Below are 21,836 nucleotides of genomic sequence, written 5' to 3' on the forward strand. Positions count from 1 at the left end.
CTAACCTTCTCGGCTTTGGGGAGCACAGAGGCCCCAAGACATCCTCGGGGGCTGCTGGGCTCAGGCTCTGGGGCATGGAAACCTTTTCGAGCCTGAAACGGCGGCATCCAGGGTCCCTGCCGGGCCAGTGCCAGCCTGCACCCTGGGCACTTCTGTGCTGGGCCCGGCACCCCCACCCTGCCTCCCACAGCCAGGGTGTCTCCTCAGGTCAGGTCCAAAGGGGCTGCAGCCAGGCCCAAAGACCCAGCCCAAGTCCCACGGCTCCTGCGGGGTCTGGGTGAGGCCTGTCCTGCTGGGAGCCCAGGAGGCTGCCACCCTGCCTGGAGCTGGAAGTCTGGTTGGGGGGTAGCAGGGTCGGGGGAGAGCAAGGTGGGGCAGGTACAGGGTAGAGAAGCCAGCTGGAGGAGCCCAGGGAAGGTTGGCGGTGCTGGGGATGTAGGGGACCGCAGGAGCTGGTACATCACCACGTGGTTCAGCTGCTTCCAGCACATCCCGCCCCAGAAGGATCTCGGCCAGGGCATGGGCTGCCTTCAGGGTCTGGCAACACCAAGGAGCCAAGGCAGGTGGTAAACCGAGGCCACAACCTCCTTAGGAGCCTCCACAACCAGGGCGCACAGCTGAAAGAGGAAGGAGGCCCCTGCGGAGAGCAGGGTGGGCAGGAGTGGGTGGCCAGGACAGGTGGTGCCCAGTGACCGGCGGTGGGGACCCGGGAGCCACAGAGCAGCCAGCTCAGCCATCCCTGTGCAGGAGGCACCTGGGGCCTATACTCAGGCCTCACCCAGGGCTGCCCCATGCCCACATCCTGCTGACAAGCCCCCAGGACCAGCATCCCCACCCAGCTGCTCTGTGCAGAGGGGACAGGAGGCCAGACAAAAAGATGGACAAACACCCACGTAGATTCACACACACACAGACACACCACACAGAAAAATATGCATGGACACCACTGAGACACACGCAGGCACCACACACTCAGAGACACACACACAGACACATCACACAGAAAAATATGCATGGACGCCACTGAGACACACGCAAACACCACACACTCAGACACAAACACACCACACACACAGACTCACACAGACACACACAAAAATACACATGGACGCCACTGAGACACATACACTCAGAGACAGGCAGTGCGCTCTGGGAAACAGGACGGTTCCTCCAAACCAGTGAAGGGCCCAGGAAAGCATGAGCGGCCCTGACGTGTATGGAGGGTGCAAAGGCTGCGGGAACTTGCCCGTGAGTGACCTTGGCCTGGAGAACTCCCGGCCTCAGTTTCCCCACCTGCTGATGAGGACAAATTGCAGGGGCATGAGCGGCTGCTGTTCCCCTACCTCTGCGCAGGTGGCTGAGTGGCCTGCAGGCTGGGTCTCCAGGTGGGGACCCTTCCCTCTTCCTCCCCACCCACTCTATCCCCTTCCGGCGTCATGTGGATAGAAATTCATTAATATGCACAACAAATGACTACATGCAAGCAGGAAAACATTTGCAATAATACAGCAGGTCGATGTTCTCAACTAGGAAAACAGTTGCAATAATACAATGCGTGGATGTTCTCAATACAGACAAAGCTCATATAATCGACACAAAACATTCATAGAAAAATTGTCAAAGGGCAGAAACCGATGACTCAAGGAAGAATATAAATAGCTAAGAAGTAAATGATCAATAATCAAACTAGAACATAATCAAAGAAATGTAAAATTAAAATTATTAATACACTCCTCCCAGGCAAAATAGCAAAGAGAGGTGGGGCAGGGTGGCTCACGCCTATAATCCCAACACTTTGGGAGGATGAGGTGGGAGGTCCTTCTGGGGAGAGGAAGAGAGGAAGGCACACAGGCTTCCAGACACTATTCCAAAATCATTAATATGCACACCCCAGGCCCAGCACGGTGATGGCCACCTGCAGACCCAGCTACTCGGGAGGCTGAGGCCAGAGAGCCCTGAGTTTGAGCCCACCCTGGGCAAAGTGGCGAGATCCCCCATCTCAAAAATAAAATAAAATGCATGGTTCCTCATGAAATGTAAGGCTTTGCTATAAAAACTTTGAGAGGCCAGGCACGGTGGCTCACACCTGTAATCCCAGCACTTTGGGAGGCCAAGGTGGGTGGATCATGAGGTCAGGAGTTCAAGAGCATCCTGGCTAACACGGTGAAACCCTGTCTCTACTAAAAATACAAAACAATTAGCTGGGCATGGTGGCGGGTGCCTGTGATCCCAACTCCTCGGGAGGCTGAGGCAGAAGAATCTCTTGAACCTGGGAGGTGGAGCTTGCAGTGAGCCGAGATCGCGCCACTGCACTCCAGCCTGGGCGACAGAGTGAGACTCTGTCTCAAAGAAAAAAAAAAAAAAGGCCGGGCGTGGGGTAGCTCACGCCTGTAATCCCAGCACTTTGGGAGGCTGAAGCGGGCAGATCACAAGGTCAGGAGATGGAGAACATGTTGGCCAACACGGCGAAACCCTGTCTCTACTAAAAATATAAAAATTAGCTGGGCGTGATGACGCACATCTGTAATCCCAGCTACTCAGGAGGCTGAGGCAGGAGAATCACTTGAACCCAGGAGGCAGAGGTTGCAGTGAGCCGAGATCGTGCCACTGCACTCCAACCTGGGCGATGAGAGCAAAACTCCATCTCAAAAAAAAAAGGAGTACTTTTTATAAATCTGCTTTTGAAATCATTTGGATACTACAGCGGCCCTGCTGACCACAACAGCCGAGACTGGTGGGCAAATCACCAGACATTTCTGGGTTTCCTGGAAAGTAGGAGAATCTACTTTGTAAACTGCTCTCAAATTTATGAACTCCGTGTGGATAGTGAACTCAGGCACCAAGCAGATGGCACTCCACTGCGCTAATTTCACTTCATTTTATAATTTTCTTTCTTCCTTTTTTTTTTTGACGGAGTCTCACTCTGTCGCCAGGCTGGAGTGCAGTGGCCCAATCTTGGCTCACTGCAAGCTCTGCCTCCTGAGTTCAAGCGATTCTCCTGCCTCAGCCTCCCAAGTAGCTGGGATTACAGGCACGTGCCACCACGCCCGGCTAATTTTTTTTCGTATTTTTTGTAGAGACGGGGTTTCATCGTGTTAGCCAGGATGGTCTCGATCTCCTGACCTCGTGATCCGCCCGCCTCGGCCACCCAAAGTGCTGGGATTACAGGCACGAGCCAACGCACCCAGCCTTTTTTTTTTTTTTTGTGGGACAAGGGTCTCACTCTGTCGCCCAGGCTGGAGTGTGGTGCTGTGATTCTAGCTCACCTGCAGCCTCGACCTCCCAGGCTCAAGCCATCCTCCCACCTCAGCCTCCCGAGTGGTTGGAACCATAGACACCATCGCTGCGCTCTGACTGGCTCCCGGGGGCGCTCCGTGCCCCTCCTCCTGCCCCACTCCTCTGGGGACATCCCCACCAAAGACCCCACGGGAGGAAACAGTCCCAGCCTCTGGCCCAACCCGGCTGCGGGCGCCACGGGGAAGCCTGGGGAAGGAGGCTGCCATCAGCCTCCTGAAGCTTTACGAAGGTTCATGCAACGGAAACAAAAACAAGTGGAAGTTTAACAAAACGTAAAAGTAATATTTATTTATTTATTTATTTATTTATGAGATGGAGTCTCTCACTGTCGCCCAGGTCGGAGAGCAGCGGCGCTATCTCGCCTCACTGCAACCTTCGACTCCAAGGTTCAAGCGATTCTCCTGCCTCAACCTCCCGAGTAGCGGGGACCACAGGCACGCGCCACGAGACCCGGGTAATTTTTTTTTGTATTTTTAGTAGAGATGGGGTGGGGGTTCACTAGGTTGGCCAGGCTGGTCTCGAACTCCTGACCTCAGGCGATCCGCCCGCCTCAGCCTCTCAAAATGCTGGGATTACAGACGTGAGCCACCTCGCCCGGCCAAAAGTAATCTTTTCTTTTTTCTTTTGATAGGGAGTCTCGCTCTGTCGCCCAGGATGGAGTGCGGTGGCGCCATCTCGGCTCACTGCAACCTCCGCCTCCCGGGTTCAGGTGATCCTCCTTCCTCAGCCTCCGGACTAGCTGGGATTACAGGCGCCCACCACCACGCCCGGCCAATTTTTGTATTTTTAGTAGAGACGACGTTTTACCACGTTGGCCATACCAGGCTGCTCTCAAGCTCCTGACCTCGTGATGCGCCGGCCTCGGCCTCCCAAAGTGTTGAGATTACAGGCGTGAGCCAACGTGCCCGGCCCAAAAGTAATCTCTAAAGAGCCCTTTAGCCGTAACTTCATTCCTGAAAATTATTTGGGAAAGTAACGCTAGGAAAACGCTCGACGAAGCTCCGGAGCCGGGGGGTCCTCGGGGCCGCAGGCGCGCCCGCGGGTGTCTGCTCCGGATGTCCCGCAGCAGCCCCGACGCCAGCCTGGATACGAAGGCCCCGCCCCGGAGCGCGCCACAAGCCAATCAGCGCCCTGAGGCGAGTCCTCACCCCGCGCGGCGGCCCCGCCCCCCGCAGCTCCGGGCCCAGCTGTCAGAGAAGCTTTCCCTCAGGCTGGGCGGAGCGTGGCCACTTCCGCCAGGAGGCGCCTTTGTGTCTTCTAAATTAAGCCTATTCAGTGGATTTCTTATTCCTGGAACCCAAACCTGGGCAGTAAACCCTCCGGGGCTTAGAGGCCGCTGCCTCCACAGACTGGCCGATCCCGCCCTGAAGTGCCACTGGTGGAACAGCCCGGGCGGAACCAACGGGCTGCCGCGGGGGGGGGGGGCCACGGTTCCCCCCCTTCTGCCTTCAGTGGAACGGCCCCGGCGGAACCAACGGGCCGCGGGGGTGCACTACGCGCACCGTCTTCCTCTCCCTCTGCCTGCAGCGGAACGGTCCGGGCAGAACCAACGTGCGGCCGCCCGGAGCACTCGGCGCGCCGTGTCCCTCCCCGTGTGGCTGCACTGCAACGGCCCGGGCTGGACCACCAGGCGGCCGCGGAGAGGCACTTAAAAGCCCCGTGTTACCCTAGACCTTAAAAAAAAAAAAAAAACTCCGTGTTTCCACCCCCGTCGGCCTGCAGTGGAAGGGCCCGAGCAGAACCAACGGGGGAGGGGACGCTGAGCGCGCCGTGTTTCTCCTCCCGTCTGCCTGGAGTAGAACGGCCCGGGCGGAACCAACGGGCAGCCGCGGGGGCGTTGTGGGCCGCGGCGCGTTTCCCCGGCTCCGCGGCTCTGGGGCACTGAGGAGCGGCGCCCGCGGGGCAGCGAGGAGCCCGATGCAGGGTTCTGCGCGTCATTTCCGGTCCCGCGAGCGCCCCGTGAAGCCCACCTGCATCCGCCAGCGCTGTGCCACTCCCCAGTGCCGAGCTCCGAGCTGTCTCCGCGGCCTCGCGCCCGGCCCCTCCACCGCGCGCCTCTCAGGCCCCGCCCGCCAGCGTCCCTTTGTTGTGAAGGCGCCGGGGCCTAGCGCTATGCCTGCGGCGGAGACTGCATCAGGCTGTCGGTGGGTTCTGCGTGCGGGGTGCTCTGCTCGGTGATCGGTGCCGGGTGCTGCGAGGTCGGTGCTGCGTGCTCGGTGCTCGGTGCTGGGTGCTGGGTGCCGGTACTGATGCTGAGTGTGCGGGCGTCCGGGGTTTCCCTGCCCGGATTCGCTCCTGGGGGTCCTTTCCTATGGCTGGCGCTGTGCGCGGAAAACGCTGGTGGGGTTTTCCCAGCTGGCTTTAAGCGTTTTCACGTCCGGGAGTCCACGGCGACCCCCACGCTCTGAAGCCCGGGAACGCGGTGTGCGTGGCCGCAAAAAGAACAACAACAACAAAAAAACACAAAACAAAACACGCAAAAAACTAAAACAAAACTCCCGACAGCCGAGCCCCGTTCGGTGCCTTTTTTTTTTTTCTTTAATGGAGTGAAATCTACTTTGCTCAGGAAGCCTGCAAATCACATTTTCAGGCCAAACGAGGCAGTATTTTAGAGGGGGTCGCTGAGGCAGGAGTAGGAAGGCTTTCCACTCCACTCACGCATTTTCAGTGTAGGCGAATCGTAAAACGGAGGGCAGAACGAAAATGAGCGGATCTGGGAGTGCAGGCTGCGCTTCGTCCACATCCATAACAGATGTTTCCTGGTGAAGATGTGTAGGGCGCAGCGGGTCACCTGGGCGGGGGCGCACAGGGCGTCCCTCCACGGGGTGCCTTTGGCGTTGGGCACTTGTGTGGTCTCCAGCTTCCGGGTTTTGGAAGCGGAGTGTGCCCTGCAGCCTGAGCCTCTTGCAGGTGGTTTCCTTTGGACGAACTCCCAGGGGGAGGTCTGAGTTCCGGGGCATGGTTTGAAGATTTGGGACACATTTTGCCTGAAATTCCCTGCTGGCCGTTTGAACCCATCTGGACTTCCTGACCAGGGGCACGGATTCTTAACCTCTGGTGCAGGGGCCTGGCTAGGAGAGGTCTGCACAGCTGGACGAGGTGCAAAGTGACGCTTTGTCAGTAACCCGGCGTCGAGATTCCTGTGGTGGGACGAGCAGCTCCTATGGCTTTATCCCATTTTAAATCCAAGTTTTCTTTTCCTTCTAGTCCTCGGGCTCCACCCGGGGAGCTGTGCCCAGACAGTGGAAGGGAAGGATGTCACTTTTGAGATGAGGTTCAGAAAGGCCTGGGCTCCTGTCCTGGCTGCTCTCTCCCACTCCCTGATGAGCTTGCTGGATGAAAGCTCCTGTCAGGCTGTGGGGCGTCCTGTGGAGAAACTGGCAAGAAACTGGTGGGGGCCCTTTCCACCTATAGCCAGCAAGGAACTGAACCCAGCCATTGTCCACCTGAGTGAGCTCGGAGGTGGGCCCCAGCCCCAGTTGAGCCTTCGGATGAGGTCACAGCCCTGGTCCATGGTGTGACTGCAGCTTCAGGAGGGACCTTAAGCCAGAGGTGTCTGGCTAAGCTTCCTGCAGATTGCTGCCCCACAGGAGCCAACATCAAAAGCATTTGTTGTTTTGAGGTGGTAAGTGTGGAATGACTGTTACAGGGCAGTAGAGAAGGAGCATGCACCCTTCCTACTTCTTATTTGTCTTTTAGAAATTGTCCTCTGTGAATCGCTTGAACCTGGGAGGTTGAGGTTGCAGTGAGCTGATATCTCACCACTGCACTCCAGCCTGGGCGACAGGAGTGAAACTCCTTCTCCAAAAACATAAATTCTTCTCTGTGAAATATGTTGTTTTGGTTTTTTTTTTTTTCTATTCTTTTTGAGACGGAGTCTTGCTGTGTCACCCAGGCTGGAGCAGGCGCAGTCTCAGCTCACGGCAACCTCCGCCTCCCAGGTTCAAGTGATTCTGCTGCCTCAGCCTCCTGCGTGGCTGGGATTACAGGCGCCTGGCTAATTTTCGTATTTTTGGTAGAGACGGGGTTTCATCATGTTGGCCAGGCTGGTCTCGAACTCCTGACCTCAGGTGATCTGCCCGCCTTGGCCTCCCAAAGTGCTGGGATTACAAGCATGAGCCACCATGCCCCGCCAACATTTTTTTTTTTTTTTGCCTGTTTTTCTAATTGGTTTGTAGGAATTCTTTATACTTTCTGGATATTAATCCTTTGCCATGTTGCAAGTATTTTTTCCCAGGTTGTGGCTGTTGATTTCACTTTATGGTATGTATATATATATATATTTTTTTTGTTTCTTTTTTTTTTTTTTTGAGACAGAGTTTTTGTTCTTATCGCCCAGGCTGGAGTGCAATGGCGCGATCTTGGCTCATCACAACCTCTGCCTCCCGTGTTCAAGTGATTCTCCTGCCTCAACCTCCTGAGCAGCTGGGGTTAAAGGCATGTGCCACCATGCCGCCTAACTTTGTATTTTTAGTAGAGATGGGGTTTCTCCATGTTGGTCAGACTGATCTGGAACTCCCAACCTCAGGTGATCCACCCACCTCAGCCTCCCAAAGTGCTGGGATTACAGGCGTGAGCCAAGTCTGGCCTTTTTTTTTTTTTTTTTTTTGAGACAGGGTCTCACCCTGTTGCCCAGGCTGGAGTGCAGCGGCGCAGTCTGGGCTCACTGCAACCTCCCCCTCCTGGGTTCAAGCAATTCTCCTGCCTCACCCTCCCGAGTAGCTGGGATTACAGGTGCATACCACCACACCTGGTTAATTTTTGTATTTTTAGTAGAAACAGGGTTTCACCATGTTGGTCAGGCTGGTCTCGAGCTCCCGACCTCAAGTGATCCGCCCACCTTGGCCTCCCAAAGTGCTGGGATTACAGGCATGAGCCACTGCGCCCGGCCCACTTTGTGGTGTACTTTGGTGAAACAGAATTCTTCATTTAGCCAAGTGAGTCCACCTGACCCTTTTTTTAATGGCTCATGCTTTTGGGGTTTGGTTAGAGAAATTATTGTCCTACCCCAAAAAGGGTCAGGAAGACATTCTCTTATATTTTCCTGAGCATAAAGTTTTACACATTTAAGTTTATCATAAGAGCAGGCCGCCTGGGTTCGAATCATGACACTGCTGCTGCGAAGCCGTGTCTTTCCTTCGTGTGTCTCACGTGGGTGATAACAGCACCTTCCCCAGAGGGCTCTTGTGGGGATTCACCGCTGTGCAGAGAGTGCTTTGGACCCTCCAGCAGCACAGTCAGGGCTGTGTCAGTGTTACTAATTGTCGCCGTTTGTCTACTGATAATGAGATCAGAATCCAGTTTTTCTTTTTGCCTGGCAGCATGGACAACTGTCCTGGTATCATAGACTGAATAAAGTTTCCTTCTTCAGCAACTCATGGTGCCTCCATTCTGCGTACACCAGACCTGTTTGTTTGTTTTTTTTTTGAGACAGTCTCGCTCTGTCAGCCAGGTTGGAGTGCAGTGGTGCAATCTCAGCTCACTAAAGCCTCCGTCTCCCAGGTTCAAGCGATCCTCGTGCCTCAGCCTCCTGTGTAGTTGGGACTACTGGCACCCACCACCACGTCCAGCTAATTTTTTTGTATTTTTGGTAGAGACGGGGTTTCACTGTGTTAGCCAGGATGGTCTCAATCTCCTGACCTCGTGATGCGCCCACCTCGGCCTCCCAAAGTGCTGGGATTACAGGCTTGAGCCACCGCGCCCGACCTCGAGGTCCTTATTCTTTTGCATTTGTTTACTCGCCCAGCCCTGCACCAAGGTCTCAGACTGAACTAGAAGTCCTCATGTCTTGGGAGGACAGCTGCCGCCCCCTCCCTGCGCCTCCGTCTCCTTGCAGGACGTGTTTGTCTTCTACTCATCGTGCGTGCATAGCTTTCTCTCTGTGATTCACACATGCTTTGTGCGTGCATAGCTTTCCCTCTGTGATTGACATGTGCCTCATAGGGCTGGATCTGTCTCGAGACTACATAGCCTCTTGTTTCTAAGCTTTATTTTTTTCTGGGACAGAGTTTCGCTCTGCCGCCCAGGCTGGAGTGCAATGGCGCGATCTCCGCTCACTGCAGCCTCCGCCTCCTGGGTTCAAGCAATTCTCCTGGCTCAGCCTCCTGAGTAGCTGGGATTACAGGCACGTGCCATCATGCCCGGCTAATTTTTTGTGGTAGAAACGGGGTTTGACTGTGTTGGCCAGGACGATCTCGATGTCCTGACCTTGTGATCCGCCCACCTCAGCCTCCCAAAGCGCTGGGATGGCAGGTGTGAGCCAGCGTGCCCGGCCGTTTCTAAGCTTTTACTCAGTAGTTTTAGTCTCTTGGTGACTCGTCGTGATTGTGATGATGATCGTGATGGTTGCCAGATGGTGGCTTCTCATTCCGTCACTCTGATGATCATGGATTGACTTTGTGCTGGGAAGAAAGACTTCCCCTCCTTTGCCATTCGTTCATCAGCATGGCCTTGTGGGCTGTTGTTTTACTGGGGGTTCTGATCCTTTACTGTGTTGTGTACTCTGCCTTTCAAGCCCCCTGCGCCCTCCCTCGGCCAACCCTGAGTTCATTCCTAGAGCACAAACTTTCGGCGCAGCCAACATGACCGCTCCTCTGGTGTCTTTCCCACCACAGCCCGAGAGTCAGTCATTTTTCAAAGAAGCCTGGTTGGCTTTGTGGAGAATGATATATGTTATTATTATTTTTTGTTTTGTTTTGTTGTGTTTTTTAGACAGTCTCGCTCTTTGCCCAGCCTGTAGTACAGTGGTGCAATCTTGGTTCCCTGCAACCTCCACCTCCGGGTTCAAGCGATTCTCATGCCTCAGCCTCTTAAGTGGCTGGGAGTACAGGCACCCGCCAGGATTAATCTTTTTTTTTTTTTTGAGATGGAGTCTCCCTCCATCACCCAGGCTGGAGTGCAGTGGCCCGATCTAGGCTCACTGCAACCTCCGCCTCCCGGGTTCAAGAGATTCTCCTGCCTCAGCATGCCAAGTAGCTGGGACTACAGGCGCCTGCCACCATGTCTGGCTAATTTTTTTTGTATTTTTAGTAGAGATGGGGTTTCATTATGTTGGCCAGGCTGGTCTCCTGACCTCGTGATCTGCCCGTCTCGGCCTCCCAAAGTGCTGGGATTACAGGCGTGAGCCATTGCGCCCGGCCTAATTTTTTGTTTTTTTAGTAGAGACTAATTTTTTGTATTTTTAGTAGAGACAGGGTTTCGCCGCATTGCCCAGGCTAGTCTAGAACTCCTGAGCTTGGGTAATCCGCCTGCCTCAGCCTCCCAAAGTGCTAGGATTACAGGCGTGAGCTATTGCGCCCAGCCCCTTTAGTGGAGAATGATATTTAGAAACCAAGGTTAGGGCGCTGGGAGCGCGCTGTCCAGGTGTAGCTGTCTCTGGGCAGATGTGCTGTGTTGGGGTGTGTGTGTGCGTGCGTGTCGCCCGTCCACCCGTCTGTTAAAGCCCGTGCGCTCTGGCCCGACAGCACCCTCACAGGCCAACACCACGGGGGTCATTCCATCCATCTTCTTTCTTCTCTTTATTTATTTATTTATTTATTTTTGAGACGGAGTCTCACTCTGTGGCCCAGGCTGGAGTGCAGTGGCACAATCTCAGCTCACTGCAAGCTCTGCCTCCTGGGTTCTTGCCCTTCTCCTGCCTCAGGCTCCTGAGTAGCTGGGACTACAGGTGCCCGTCACCACGCCCAGCTAATTTTTTGTATTTTTAGTAGAGACGGGGTTTCACAGTGTTACCCAGGATGATCTCGATCTCCTGACCTCATGATCCGACCTCCTTGGACTCCCAAAGTGCTGGGATTACAGGCGTGAGCCTCCGTGCCTGGCCTTTTTATTTTTTTGAGACAGAGTCTCTGTCACCCAGGCTGGAGTGTGGTGGCCCGATCTCGGCTCACTGCGACCTCCGTCTTCTAGATTCAAGTGATTCTTCTGCCTCAGCCTCCCGAGTAGCTGGGATTACAGGCGCATGCCACTGCACCCAGCTAACTTTTGTATTTTTACTAGGGATGGGGTTTCACCATGAACTCCTGACCTCAGGTGATCCACCCGCCTCGGCCTCCCAAAGTGCTGGGATCACAGGCGTGAGTCACCGTGCCCAGCCTCTTTTTTTCATTTTTATTTTTATTTTTTCACTACAAGACTGCCCTGAAGGACTTCCTTTCGTGTTTGCATCTCGCTTCACTCACATGATGAAATCTGCCTCCCGTCATGTACAAAATATTTGTGTATTTGCCCAATCCGGAATTCTAACCCATGAGTCAGCAAAAAAAAAAAAAAGAAAAAAAAAGAAAAGGGAGGCTGGGCGCAGTGGCTGATGCCTGTAAATCCCAGCACTTTGGGAGGCCGAGGCGGGCAGATCACGAGGTCAGGAGTTCGAGACCAGCCTGGCCAACATGGCGAAAACCCGTCTCTACTAAAAATACAAAATCAGCAGGGTGTGGTGGCACGTGCATGTAATCCCCACTACCCGGGAGGCTGAGGCAGGAGAATCGCTTGAACCTGGGAGGCGGAGGTTGTGGTGAGCCAAGATCGTGCCATTGCACTCCAGCCTGGGCAACAAGAGTGAAACTCCATCTAAAAAATGAAATAAAAATACAAAAATTCACTGGGCGTGGTGGCAGGTGCCTATAATCCCAGCTACTCAGGAGGCTGAGGCTTGAGAATCACTTGAACCCGGGAGATAGAGGTTGCAGTGAGCTGAGATTGCGCCATTGCACTCCAGCCTGGGCGACAGAGCGAGACTCTGTCTCAAGAAAAGAAAAGGGAAAAAAGCATGTTTAGAACTCGGTATTTGTTTGGAGCTCCTGTGTCTGGAGCTGCTTGTGTGTCTGGAGCCCTTGTGTCCATCACCTGCGTACCCACATCCAGCGTCCATGCACCCGAGTTCCCGGGGCTTGTTCTGCTTCTCCCCTCAGGGTGATTGTGTCGTTTGTTTGATCTGTGGTGTGGTTCATGCATTCGTGTTCGTGTTCCATTTCAGAGACCCTTTTCCCCTACCCTTGTTGATTTAATTATTTTTGCTTTTTAAGCAAGCGACATATTTTCATGGTTCCGAAAGTCAGACCTGGAGCCGCCCCCACCTCACTGCACTGCACTCCTGCCTGCCCTGTCACTGAAGAGTCTCCTTATTCTTGGGTATATCCTTCCTGTATTTCTTTTTTCTTTTCTTTTTTTTTTTTTTTTTTCTGAGAAAACGTTTCACTGTGTCGCCCAGGCTGGAGTGCAGTGGTGAGATCACGGTCACTGCAGGCTCATCCTCCCAGACTCAAGCAGTCCCCCCACCTCAGCTGGGCACACAGGCGCACACCACCATGCCCAGGCCTAATTTTTGTACTTTTTTGGTAGAGATGAGGTTTCGTCATATTACCCAGGCTGGTATTGAACTCCTGGGCTCAAGCAATCCTCCTGCCTCGGTCTCCCAAAGTGCTAGGATTACAAGCATGAACCAACACACCTGGGCAAAAAATGCTCCAACTTTTTTTTTTTTTTTTTTTTTTGAGACAGAGTTTTTGCTCTTGTTGCCCAGGCTGGAGTGCAATGGCGCAATCTTGGCTCACTGCAACCTCCACCTCCCAGGTTCAAGTGATTCTCCTGCCTAAGCCTCCCAAGTAGCTGGGACTACAGGCATGCGCCACCACGCCCGGCTAATTTTGTATTTTTTTAGTAGAGACGGGGTTTCTTCATGTTGATCAGGCTGGTCTCGAACTCCCAACCTCAGGTGATCTGCCCGCCTTGGGCTCCCAAAGTGCTGGGATTACAGGTGGGAACCACTGCACCCGCTGGCTGTCCTGTTTTTTTTTTGTTTTGTTTTGTTTTTTTGAGACGGAGTCTTGCTCTGTTGCCCAGGCTGGAGTGCAATGGCGCGATCTCGGCTCACTGCAAGCTCCGCCTCCCAGGTTCACGCCATTCTTCTGCCTCAGCCTGCCAAGTAGCTGGGACTGCAGGCACCCACCACCACGCCCAGCTAATTTTTGTGTTTTTAGTGGAGACGGGGTTTCACCATGTAGGCCAGGATGGTCTCAATCTCCTGACCTTGTGATCCACCCGCCTCGGCCTCCCACAGTGCTGGGATGACAGGCGTGAGCCACTGTGCCCAGCCTCCTGGGATGACAGGCGTGAGCCCCCGCGCCCGGCCTCCTATTCTTAATTTCCAAGGCCCACTTGGGTTGTGGGTGGTCCCCACTTACCATGGTCTGAGTTGTGATTTTCTGACTTTATGATGGTGGGAAAGCAAACGCCTTCAGCAGAAACGCTGCCCTGAGCTCACAGCCGTCCTCTCTCTCACTTCCGGTGGGGTTGTCTGAATTTCACGAGCGGCTCAGCGCGCTTATAGCCACTCTGCGTTAGGCGGCTTAGCCCAAATGTCACTGATGTGGGTGTCAGCACGCGGAGGTGGATGAGGCACATTAAGAGCCAAAGGACGGGCTGGGGGCTGTCTGTGGAGATGTCAGTGGCCTTGAAAAGACAGTGCACTGGGGCAAGCGTCTCACAACTGCTAAGTGTCTACCCTGCGGCCCACGGGTCTCCTGGGCTGTGCCCCAGACGTGAGTGGACAGCAAGCAATCCTCCCTCCTCGGCCTTCCAAAGTACTGGGGTTCTAGGTGTGGGCCACCGCCGCTGGCCAAACATGAAGGTTTGACTTACAACTTTGTGGTCTCTGGTCTGAACAGGCACCTGCACCTGGAGGACTCTGAGACCCAGTTTCCGACCATGATGTTTTGCACTTGTGCTCTGATATGAAATGTGTTTGGTCTTTGTTCCTGGTTTCTGGCACAGAAGCTCCTCGAAACCTTGGAATTTCCTGAGTGACAGGAGTGGTTCAGATCACCCCAGAGCTTATGCTGATCACACCTGAGCTTATGCTGATGAGGCAGGGGGTGGGCCCCTGGAGAGCGGGGGTAGGGGGGACTGGTCGCCAGAACACCAGGTGACCCCAGGATTGGAGGCTGGGAGCTTTGAGCCCCACCCAGATTAAACGCTGTAAAAACCCGTGAATGAGAGATGAAAGAGTGGGATGGTGTTCGGATTGTGGTGCTGGGGGCAGGGGGTGGCGCCCAGAGAGGGCCTGAAACCCAGCACCTGCCCAGGCCTTGCCTGCGCGTCTCTGCGGCCGGCTGCTCCTCTGTTTTCTTTTCACGTAAGTGCTTTCTGCAGTTCTGTAGGGCAGTCCTGTCAAACTCATTGATCCTCAGGAGGGTGTCGTGGGAACCCCGATTTATAGCTGCCGGTCAGAAGCACGGCCCACAGCCTGACCAGCATCTGAGGAGGGGGCAGTCTTGTGGGATCCAGCCCTCGCCGCGGGGGACCTGGCACTCTCCCAAGGGGGACGGCTTTGGGAGGGAATTGAACCAGAGGACACACAGCTAGTGTCTGTGGAGAATTGCTCAACGTGGAAATAACCTACATCTCCTGTGGGAAGTGTTATGTGGGAGTGCAGAGAAACTGTGCATTCCTCACAGGACTTTATTTATTTGCTTGTTTATTTATTTGTTTGTTTTTGGAGACAGAGTCTCGCTCTGTCCCCCAGGCTGGAGTGCAATGTCTCGATGTCGGCTCACTGCGATTTCCACCTCCAGGGTTCAAGCAATTCTCCTGCCTCAACCTCTTGAGTAGGTGGGATTACAGTGCCCACAACCACACCTGGCTAATTTTTATATTTTTAGTAGAGACGGGGTTTCACCTTGTTGGCCAGATTGGTCTCGAACTCCTGACCTCAAGTGATCCACCTGCCTCCAAAGTGCTGGGATTACAGGCGTGAGCCACCAAGCCCGGCCTCCCCCATGTAAACCTTGAACTCTCGGAACTACTTAGGAAGGACCCCGGGCTGTGATCTCTCACAACTACTTAGGGAGGACCCCGGACCCCCTGGCTGCTCAGCTGGGTTCCAGCACCTGAAGGTGCTGTTGCTTTCCCCTGGGGCCCGTCCCCGAGATGAGAGGAGCACGTGCTGGAATTCCCTCTTTCAGGCACTTTCATGCTTTTATTTCTACACGTGGTGCTTCCCGCACAGCTGACAGCGCATGGTGGAGCCGAGTCGCGCATTTCTGTCTGTGATTCGTCCCTCAGTCTTCCCCCGCTCCGGTGGGTTTGGGCTTGGGGTCCGTCCCTTTGACACTGGGACTGAGCCCCTCATTTCCATCGTAGCTTCAGCTCCATCAATATGGTGTTTGTTTCTACTGTTGACAGGCACGTAGGTTGGCATTCTTTTGGTGTTTGCTTTGTCTTGTTTTGCTACTAACAAAAAATGCTCATTAAACACCCACCTCCAAGACTTCTATGAGAAGGTGTGAAGAGCCCACCCATTTTCCCGGGACCGTTTGGCCCTCTGTGACCCAAGTCACCCTCGGCGAAGTGCTTTATCTTCTTGTTTTTTGTCGCTCCCTGTCACCTGCATGACCTCTGAAAGGTTGCACCCAGCTGGGCACGGTCACTCATGCCTGTAATCCCAGTTCTATGGGAGGCCAAGGCGGGCGAATCACATGAGGTCAGGAGATGGAGACCAACCTGGGCAACATGGTGAAACCCTGTCTCTTCTTTTTTTTTTTTTTTTTTTGAGACAGAGTGTTGCTCTGTCGCCCAGGCTGGAGTGCAGTGGCGGGATCTTGGCTCGCTGCAAGCTCCACCTCCCGGGTTCACGCCGTTCTCCTGCCTCGGCCTCCTGAGTAGCTGGGACTACAGGCGCCCGCCACCACACCTGGCTAATTTTTTGTATTTTTAGTAGAGACAGAATTTCACAGTGTTAGCCAGGATGGTCTCCATCTCCTGACCTCGGGATCCCTCTGCCTCTGCCTCAGCCTCCCAAAGTGCTGGGATTACAGGCGTGAGCCACCACGCCCGGCCTAAATCCTATCTCTTCTAAAAGTACCAAAATTAGCCAGGCTTGGTGGCGCATGCCTATAATTCCAGCTGCCCGAGAGGCTGAGGCATGCGAACCCCTTGAATCCAAGAAGTGGGGGCTACGGTGAGCTGAGATTGTGCCACTGCACTCTAGCCTGGGCGACAGAGTAAGAGTTCCTCTCAAAAAAGAAAAGAAAAGAGGCCGGGCGCGGTGGCTCACGCCTGTAGTCCCAGCACTTTGGGAGGCCTAGGTGGGTGGATCACGAGGTCAGGAGATCGAGACCATCCTGGGTAACATGGTGAAACCCTGTCTCTACTAAAAAAATACAAAAAAAACAAAATTAGCCAGGCGTGGTGGCAGGCGCCTGTAGTCCCAGCTACTTCAGAGGCTGAGGCAGGAGAATGGTGTGAACCTAGGAGGCAGAGCTTGCAGTGAGCCAAGATCATGCCATTGCACTCCAGTCTGGCTGACAGAGCGAGACTCTATCTCGAAAAAAAGAAAAGGAAAGAAAGGTCTCACTAGACAGTTTCAGGCTGGAATCTGTTTGCATTTGTACCGTCAGGAATTTCCAGCCTGGGAACAGTCAGTGACAGGAACGAACCGTGGGTGCCTCTGCAGGGGTGGCTCCTGCCTGGCTGCCCTTGAGTTGGCTGAGGAGCTGAGAACTTGGACTTCAGGATTCTCTGACTTCACTGGTCTGACGTGGAGCTCCCAGTGTTTGAATAAGAAGCGGCTGGGCGTGGTGGCGGGCGCCTGTAATCCCAGCTACTCGGGAGGCTGAGGCGGGAGAATCCCTTGAACCTGGGAGGTGGAGGTTGCAGTGAGCCGAGATTATGCCACTAAACTCCAGCCTGGGCGACAGATCGAGATTCCGTCTAAAAAAAAAAAAAAAAGAATAAGCAGCCAGCCTCAGGCATTTACGCAGGGACAGGTGTTTACGTGGGGGGAAGATTAGATATCGCCTCCTCCTGCGGCCTTGGAGCTGTGGGGACAGGGATGCTGGGGGTGAGGACGGTTCATGGTAGTAAAGTCCTGCAGATTAGGAGGGGAATGGAGACCCCAGGACCACGTGGGCTCAACTGCAGGGACGGGACAGTCACCCACACCGAGCCGGGGCAGGGCTGTGGGAGCACAGGTCAGTGCGACGTTGGCTGGGGCTCAGCATGTGTGTCCCAGGGCTGGGCAGTTCCACTCCTGCACGTAGACACAGACGAGGATGCTCCTAGTAGCCCGTCCCAAGTGCTTCTTGCCAGAATGGGTCCATTTGTCCAGTGGGCTGCTGTGCAGTGATCGGACAGAGAACCCGCGTCCCAGCGCAGCTGCACGGAGAGGCCTTTGTTTGCAGTCGGCTTCTTGTTTAAGCTCTTTTAATTTTTTTTAACTTTTTTTTAATTTTTAGAGTCAGGGTCTTGCTCTGTTGCCCAGGCTGGAGTTCAGTGGCACAATCACGGCTCACTGCAGCCTTGACCTCTCTTGTTCAAGCAGTCTTCCCAACCCAGCCTCCTAAGTAGTTAGGACTACAGACATGCACTACCATGCCCGGCTACATTAAAAAAAAATTTTTTTTTTTTTGAGACGGAGTTTCACTCTTGTTGCCCAGGCTGGAGTACAACGGTGTGATCTCGGCTCACCGCAACCTCCGCCTCCCGGGTTCAAGCGATTCTCCTGCCTCAGCCTCCTGAGTAGCTGGGATTACAGGCATCCACCACGCCCGGCTAATTTTGTATTTTTAGTAGAGACGGGGTTTCTCCACGTTGGTCAGGCTGGTCTTGAACTCCTGACCTCATGATCCACCCGCCTCGGCCTCCCAAAGTGCTGGGATTACAGGTGTGAGCCATCGCGCCCAGCATTTTTTTTTTTTTTTTTTTTTTGACGGGAGTCTCGCTGTGTCGCTCAGGCTGGGGTGTGATGGCATGATCTCAGCTCACTGCAAGCTCTGCCTCCCAGGTTCAAGTGATTCTCCTGCCTCAGCCTCCCGAGTAGCTGGGATTACAGGTGCCAGCTACCACGCCCGGCTGATTTTTTTTTTTTTTTTTGTATTTTTAGTAGAGACGAGGTTTTGCTGTGTTTGCCAGGCTGGTCATGAACTCCTGAGCTCAGGTGATCCGCCCACCTTGGCCTCCCAAAGTGCTGGGATTCCAAGTGTGAGCCACCGCGCCTGGCCCAGAACCTTAAGTTCTTGATGTACAGAGAACGGCAGCGTCAGTGAAGTGTGATTTCTGTTTTTTTGTTTCCACAAATTGTGAGCAAACATTAGGGTGGGGACTGGGTTGCTTGTGTGGGTCCCACAGGCTTCTTGGAGCACAGTGTCAGCAGAGAAGGGGAATGGGGGTCCTCATTGCGGGGAGCAGTTTTGCCTGGGATGCTGTGAGTTTCTCAGAGGGAAACTAAGTGGACAGACTGTTCTGGCAAGAGGGAGATGCTTGCCTTTTGAATTCCAGGTTTGCCTCGACGTCAGGTGGGACGTGACTGGCGTCGTCTGCACACGCCCGAGCCCACGTGCTGTTCCTTGCTCCTGGAGGGGTTTCTTGAGCGTGGCCTCCTTGCCATGTAAATGAATTTGGTTTTAGAAACTCGCTGGTGGTGGCAGAGCCTGTGTAGCAGGTGCTGTGACAGCGTCCCCAGCCAGGGGGCAGCCTTCGAGGTGGGAGGGAGAGGTCAAGGGCCGTGAGGCCTAGTGAGGTGGGGAGTGAGATCCACGCCTGCCATGAGCTCCACCCCTGCCTTGCGGAGCCCTGTCCCGAGTGCTCTGTCCTTTTGCTCTGCCGCACCCTTTGTTGTTGGATTTTCACCTCAGGAAAGCCAGGTAGCTGCTCCACCCCCAGCCAGGGCCCATCAGTCCGGGAAACTGGCACAAAGTCTCCTAGCTCCCTGGCTCAGGGCCCAGCCAGTCCTAGCTCCAGGGAGGCTGCAGCCCATGGAGGTTTAGCTCCCAGCTTGTTGTCACCCCAGGCAAAGCAGTGGGACTGTGCTGCTGAACAGGAAGAAGGGAATGGTGTCTTTGTGGAGATCTGGCACTGTCAGTGGCCCGAGGAGTGGATGAGTCCTTTGTTATTCCGAGGCTGTGGGAACTGGTGGAGGGGTCGGCCTTCTCCTCACTGAGGCCTGGGGTGCCCTTGGAGGCAGCTGTCCTGGTGCACCGAGGGGTCAGGGCACACATGGGTGGCCTGGGAGCGTCTGGGTGGCACTGAGCTGGCGGTGTGATGGGCAGACGGGGAGACCTGGGTGCACAGACACACACAGCAGGGGGAGGGGAGGAGAGAGAGGAAGGCTGCAGAGGCCCTGGCATTGCCACCACTGGGGAGAGGGCAGAAGCGCCTGTTCCTGGGTATGGGGAGGCCAAGTTTCAGGCACCTCTGAGCACTGCTGGGCAGGTGAGCTGGGGGAGAGGCCGGCCTGAGCACCCAGGCGAGGTCTTCATGGGGGAGGGGGTGGCGTGCATCCCTCAGTGTGAACACAGAATATTTATGTATACATATGGCACGCACGCAAGTGCATGAACATAAACACAGAAGGAGGTCATGAATGAGGTGGGAACCCCAGTTTCCCGGGGGAGAAGCGAGACGAGGAGGGGTACTGGGTCGGACAGCACGGCCGGCACCACACGCTCCCAGAGCGCATTGGTGAGACAGGATGGGCGCCCCTTCAGATGCACAGCCGCCCCCGAAGCAGGAAGAGAAACCCAGGTGTGAGAAACAGGAAATCGGGCTGCCTGAGCGCTGGGATTGAGACCTGGGGGCGGTGGGGTCTCGGTGCTGTGGAGTCACAGTGGCGTCTGTGCAAAGCCCCAGCTGGGGGGATGATTCCCACTGGACCTCAGGAGGAAACGGCTGTTCTGACCTTCCTGGAGCTCGTGGGAAGGGAGGGGGTGTCTCGCCCCGAAGCCACAGTCGCCTGAGCGTGAAGCGGGTGTAAGTGTGGTTTTATACCACGGAGTCTGTCTAGAAAGTAGCATGGAACTTTGGGAGGCCGAGGTGGGCGGTTCACGAGGTCAGGAGATCGAGACCATCCTGGCTAACACGGTGAAAACCCGTCTCTACTAAAAAAAAAAAATACAAAAAATTAGCCGGACGTGGTGGCGGACGCCTGTCGTCCCAGCTACTCGGGAGCCTGAGGCAGGAGAATGGCGAGAACCCGGGAGGCGGAGCTTGCAGTGAGCCGAGATCACGCCTCTGCACTTCAGCCTGGGCGACAGAGCAATACTCCATCTCAAAAAAAAAAAAAAAAAAAAAAAAAGGAAAAAGAAAGTAGCATGGAATTAGTCCTGGGCACCCGGCAGCGGCAGCCACAAAGCCCATCGAGAAGGTGCAGCTGCCAGGCAGGGCGTGAAGGACCCACAGCCCCAGGTCTGCCAGGACGACAGTCAAGTGTGCCAGGAGACCGTCTCTCAAGAGCAAGGATCCGCCAACACGCGCAGAGAAAAACGGGATTCAATTGCTAAAAATCTTTGGACAGTGAACGATTGCATTTTCTTTTTTTCTTTTCTTGAGACAGAGTCTCACTCTGTCGCTGAGGCAGGAGTGCAGTGGTATCATGTTGGCTCACTGCAACCTCCGTCTCCTGGGTTCAAGCAATTCTTCTGCCTCAGCCTCCCGAGTAGCTGGGATTACAGGTGCCGGCCACCATGCCCTGCTAGTTTTTATATTTTTAGTAGAGACGGGGTTTCGTCATGTTGGCCAGGGTGGTCTCGAACTCCTGACCTAAGGTGATCCACCTGCCTCGGCCTCCCAAAGTGCTGGGATTACAGGTGTGAGCCACCGTGCCCGGCCCAATTGCATTTTCAAAGTGATTTTAAATTGGTGGTTGAAACCTTTGAGGACATTAAATGTTCAAAACGGGTGATGTGTTTCCTTTTCTTAATATTTTAGCGTCTGTTTCTACGCTTTGCCTGGGAGAGGCCCTGGTGGCCTCGTTCCTGGCGCCCGGAGTCCCTGCTGCGGCCCCACCCCCGGGCGGTCACGGTGACCCATGCTGCCCAGCCTGGAGGTAAAATCGTTCGTGGCTGTGGCTTCAGCATGTCGTCCTCGGTGAAAACCCCGGCACTGGAAGAGCTCGTTCCTGGCTCCGAAGAGAAGCCGAAAGGCAGGTCGCCTCTCAGCTGGGGCTCTCTGTTTGGTCACCGAAGTGAGAAGATTGTTTTTGCCAAGAGCGACGGCGGTGCAGATGAGAACGTACTCACCGTCACCATCACGGAGACCACGGTCATTGAGTCAGACTTGGGTGTGTGGAGCTCGCGGGCGCTGCTCTACCTCACGCTGTGGTTCTTCTTCAGCTTCTGCACGCTCTTCCTCAACAAGTACATCCTGTCCCTGCTGGGAGGCGAGCCCAGCATGCTAGGTAGGCGGCGGCTCGGGCAGGGTGGAAGCCGGCCACCTGCCACCCCACAGGGAGCAGCCAGCAACCACCCGGGAGGGCCGGGGGAGCCCAGGTCAGGATGGGAGGCCGGGGGTGGAGCCCGCTGCAGGCACGGGAGGGGTGATTCTCCCTCTTGTCTTCGGCCCCCTCCCTCCCGCAGGTGCGGTGCAGATGCTGTCCACCACGGTTATCGGGTGTGTGAAAACCCTCGTTCCTTGCTGTTTATATCAGCACAAGGCCCGGCTTTCCTACCCACCCAACTTCCTTATGACGATGCTGTTTGTGGGTCTGATGAGGTAAAGAATCTCCTGGTTTTGGTTGAGTGTCTCTTTTTCTTCAAATGTAAAGTCCC

At 54.8% G+C, this 21,836-nt stretch overlaps 1 protein-coding gene across 2 annotated transcripts in view; it reads left to right on the forward strand.

The window, feature by feature from the left end:
• Positions 1-2,389: 2,389 nt before the first annotated feature.
• Positions 2,390-21,836, forward strand: part of SLC35E2B (solute carrier family 35 member E2B) — a 34,259-nt gene continuing 14,812 nt past the window's right edge. The window contains exons 1-3 of one of the 2 annotated variants that reach the window (XM_055099313.2): positions 2,390-5,495; positions 20,998-21,466; positions 21,645-21,780. In XM_055099313.2, the coding sequence (XP_054955288.1) occupies positions 21,145-21,466; positions 21,645-21,780 (458 nt within the window). In that variant the 5' untranslated portion in view covers positions 2,390-5,495; positions 20,998-21,144. The remainder of the gene's footprint in view (positions 5,496-20,997; positions 21,467-21,644; positions 21,781-21,836) is intronic. The other variant, XM_008959388.5, reaches the window with a different exon arrangement.

Source organism: Pan paniscus, chromosome 1, assembly GCF_029289425.2.
Source record: "Pan paniscus chromosome 1, NHGRI_mPanPan1-v2.0_pri, whole genome shotgun sequence".
In the NCBI taxonomy this organism is placed as follows: domain Eukaryota; kingdom Metazoa; phylum Chordata; class Mammalia; order Primates; family Hominidae; genus Pan; species Pan paniscus.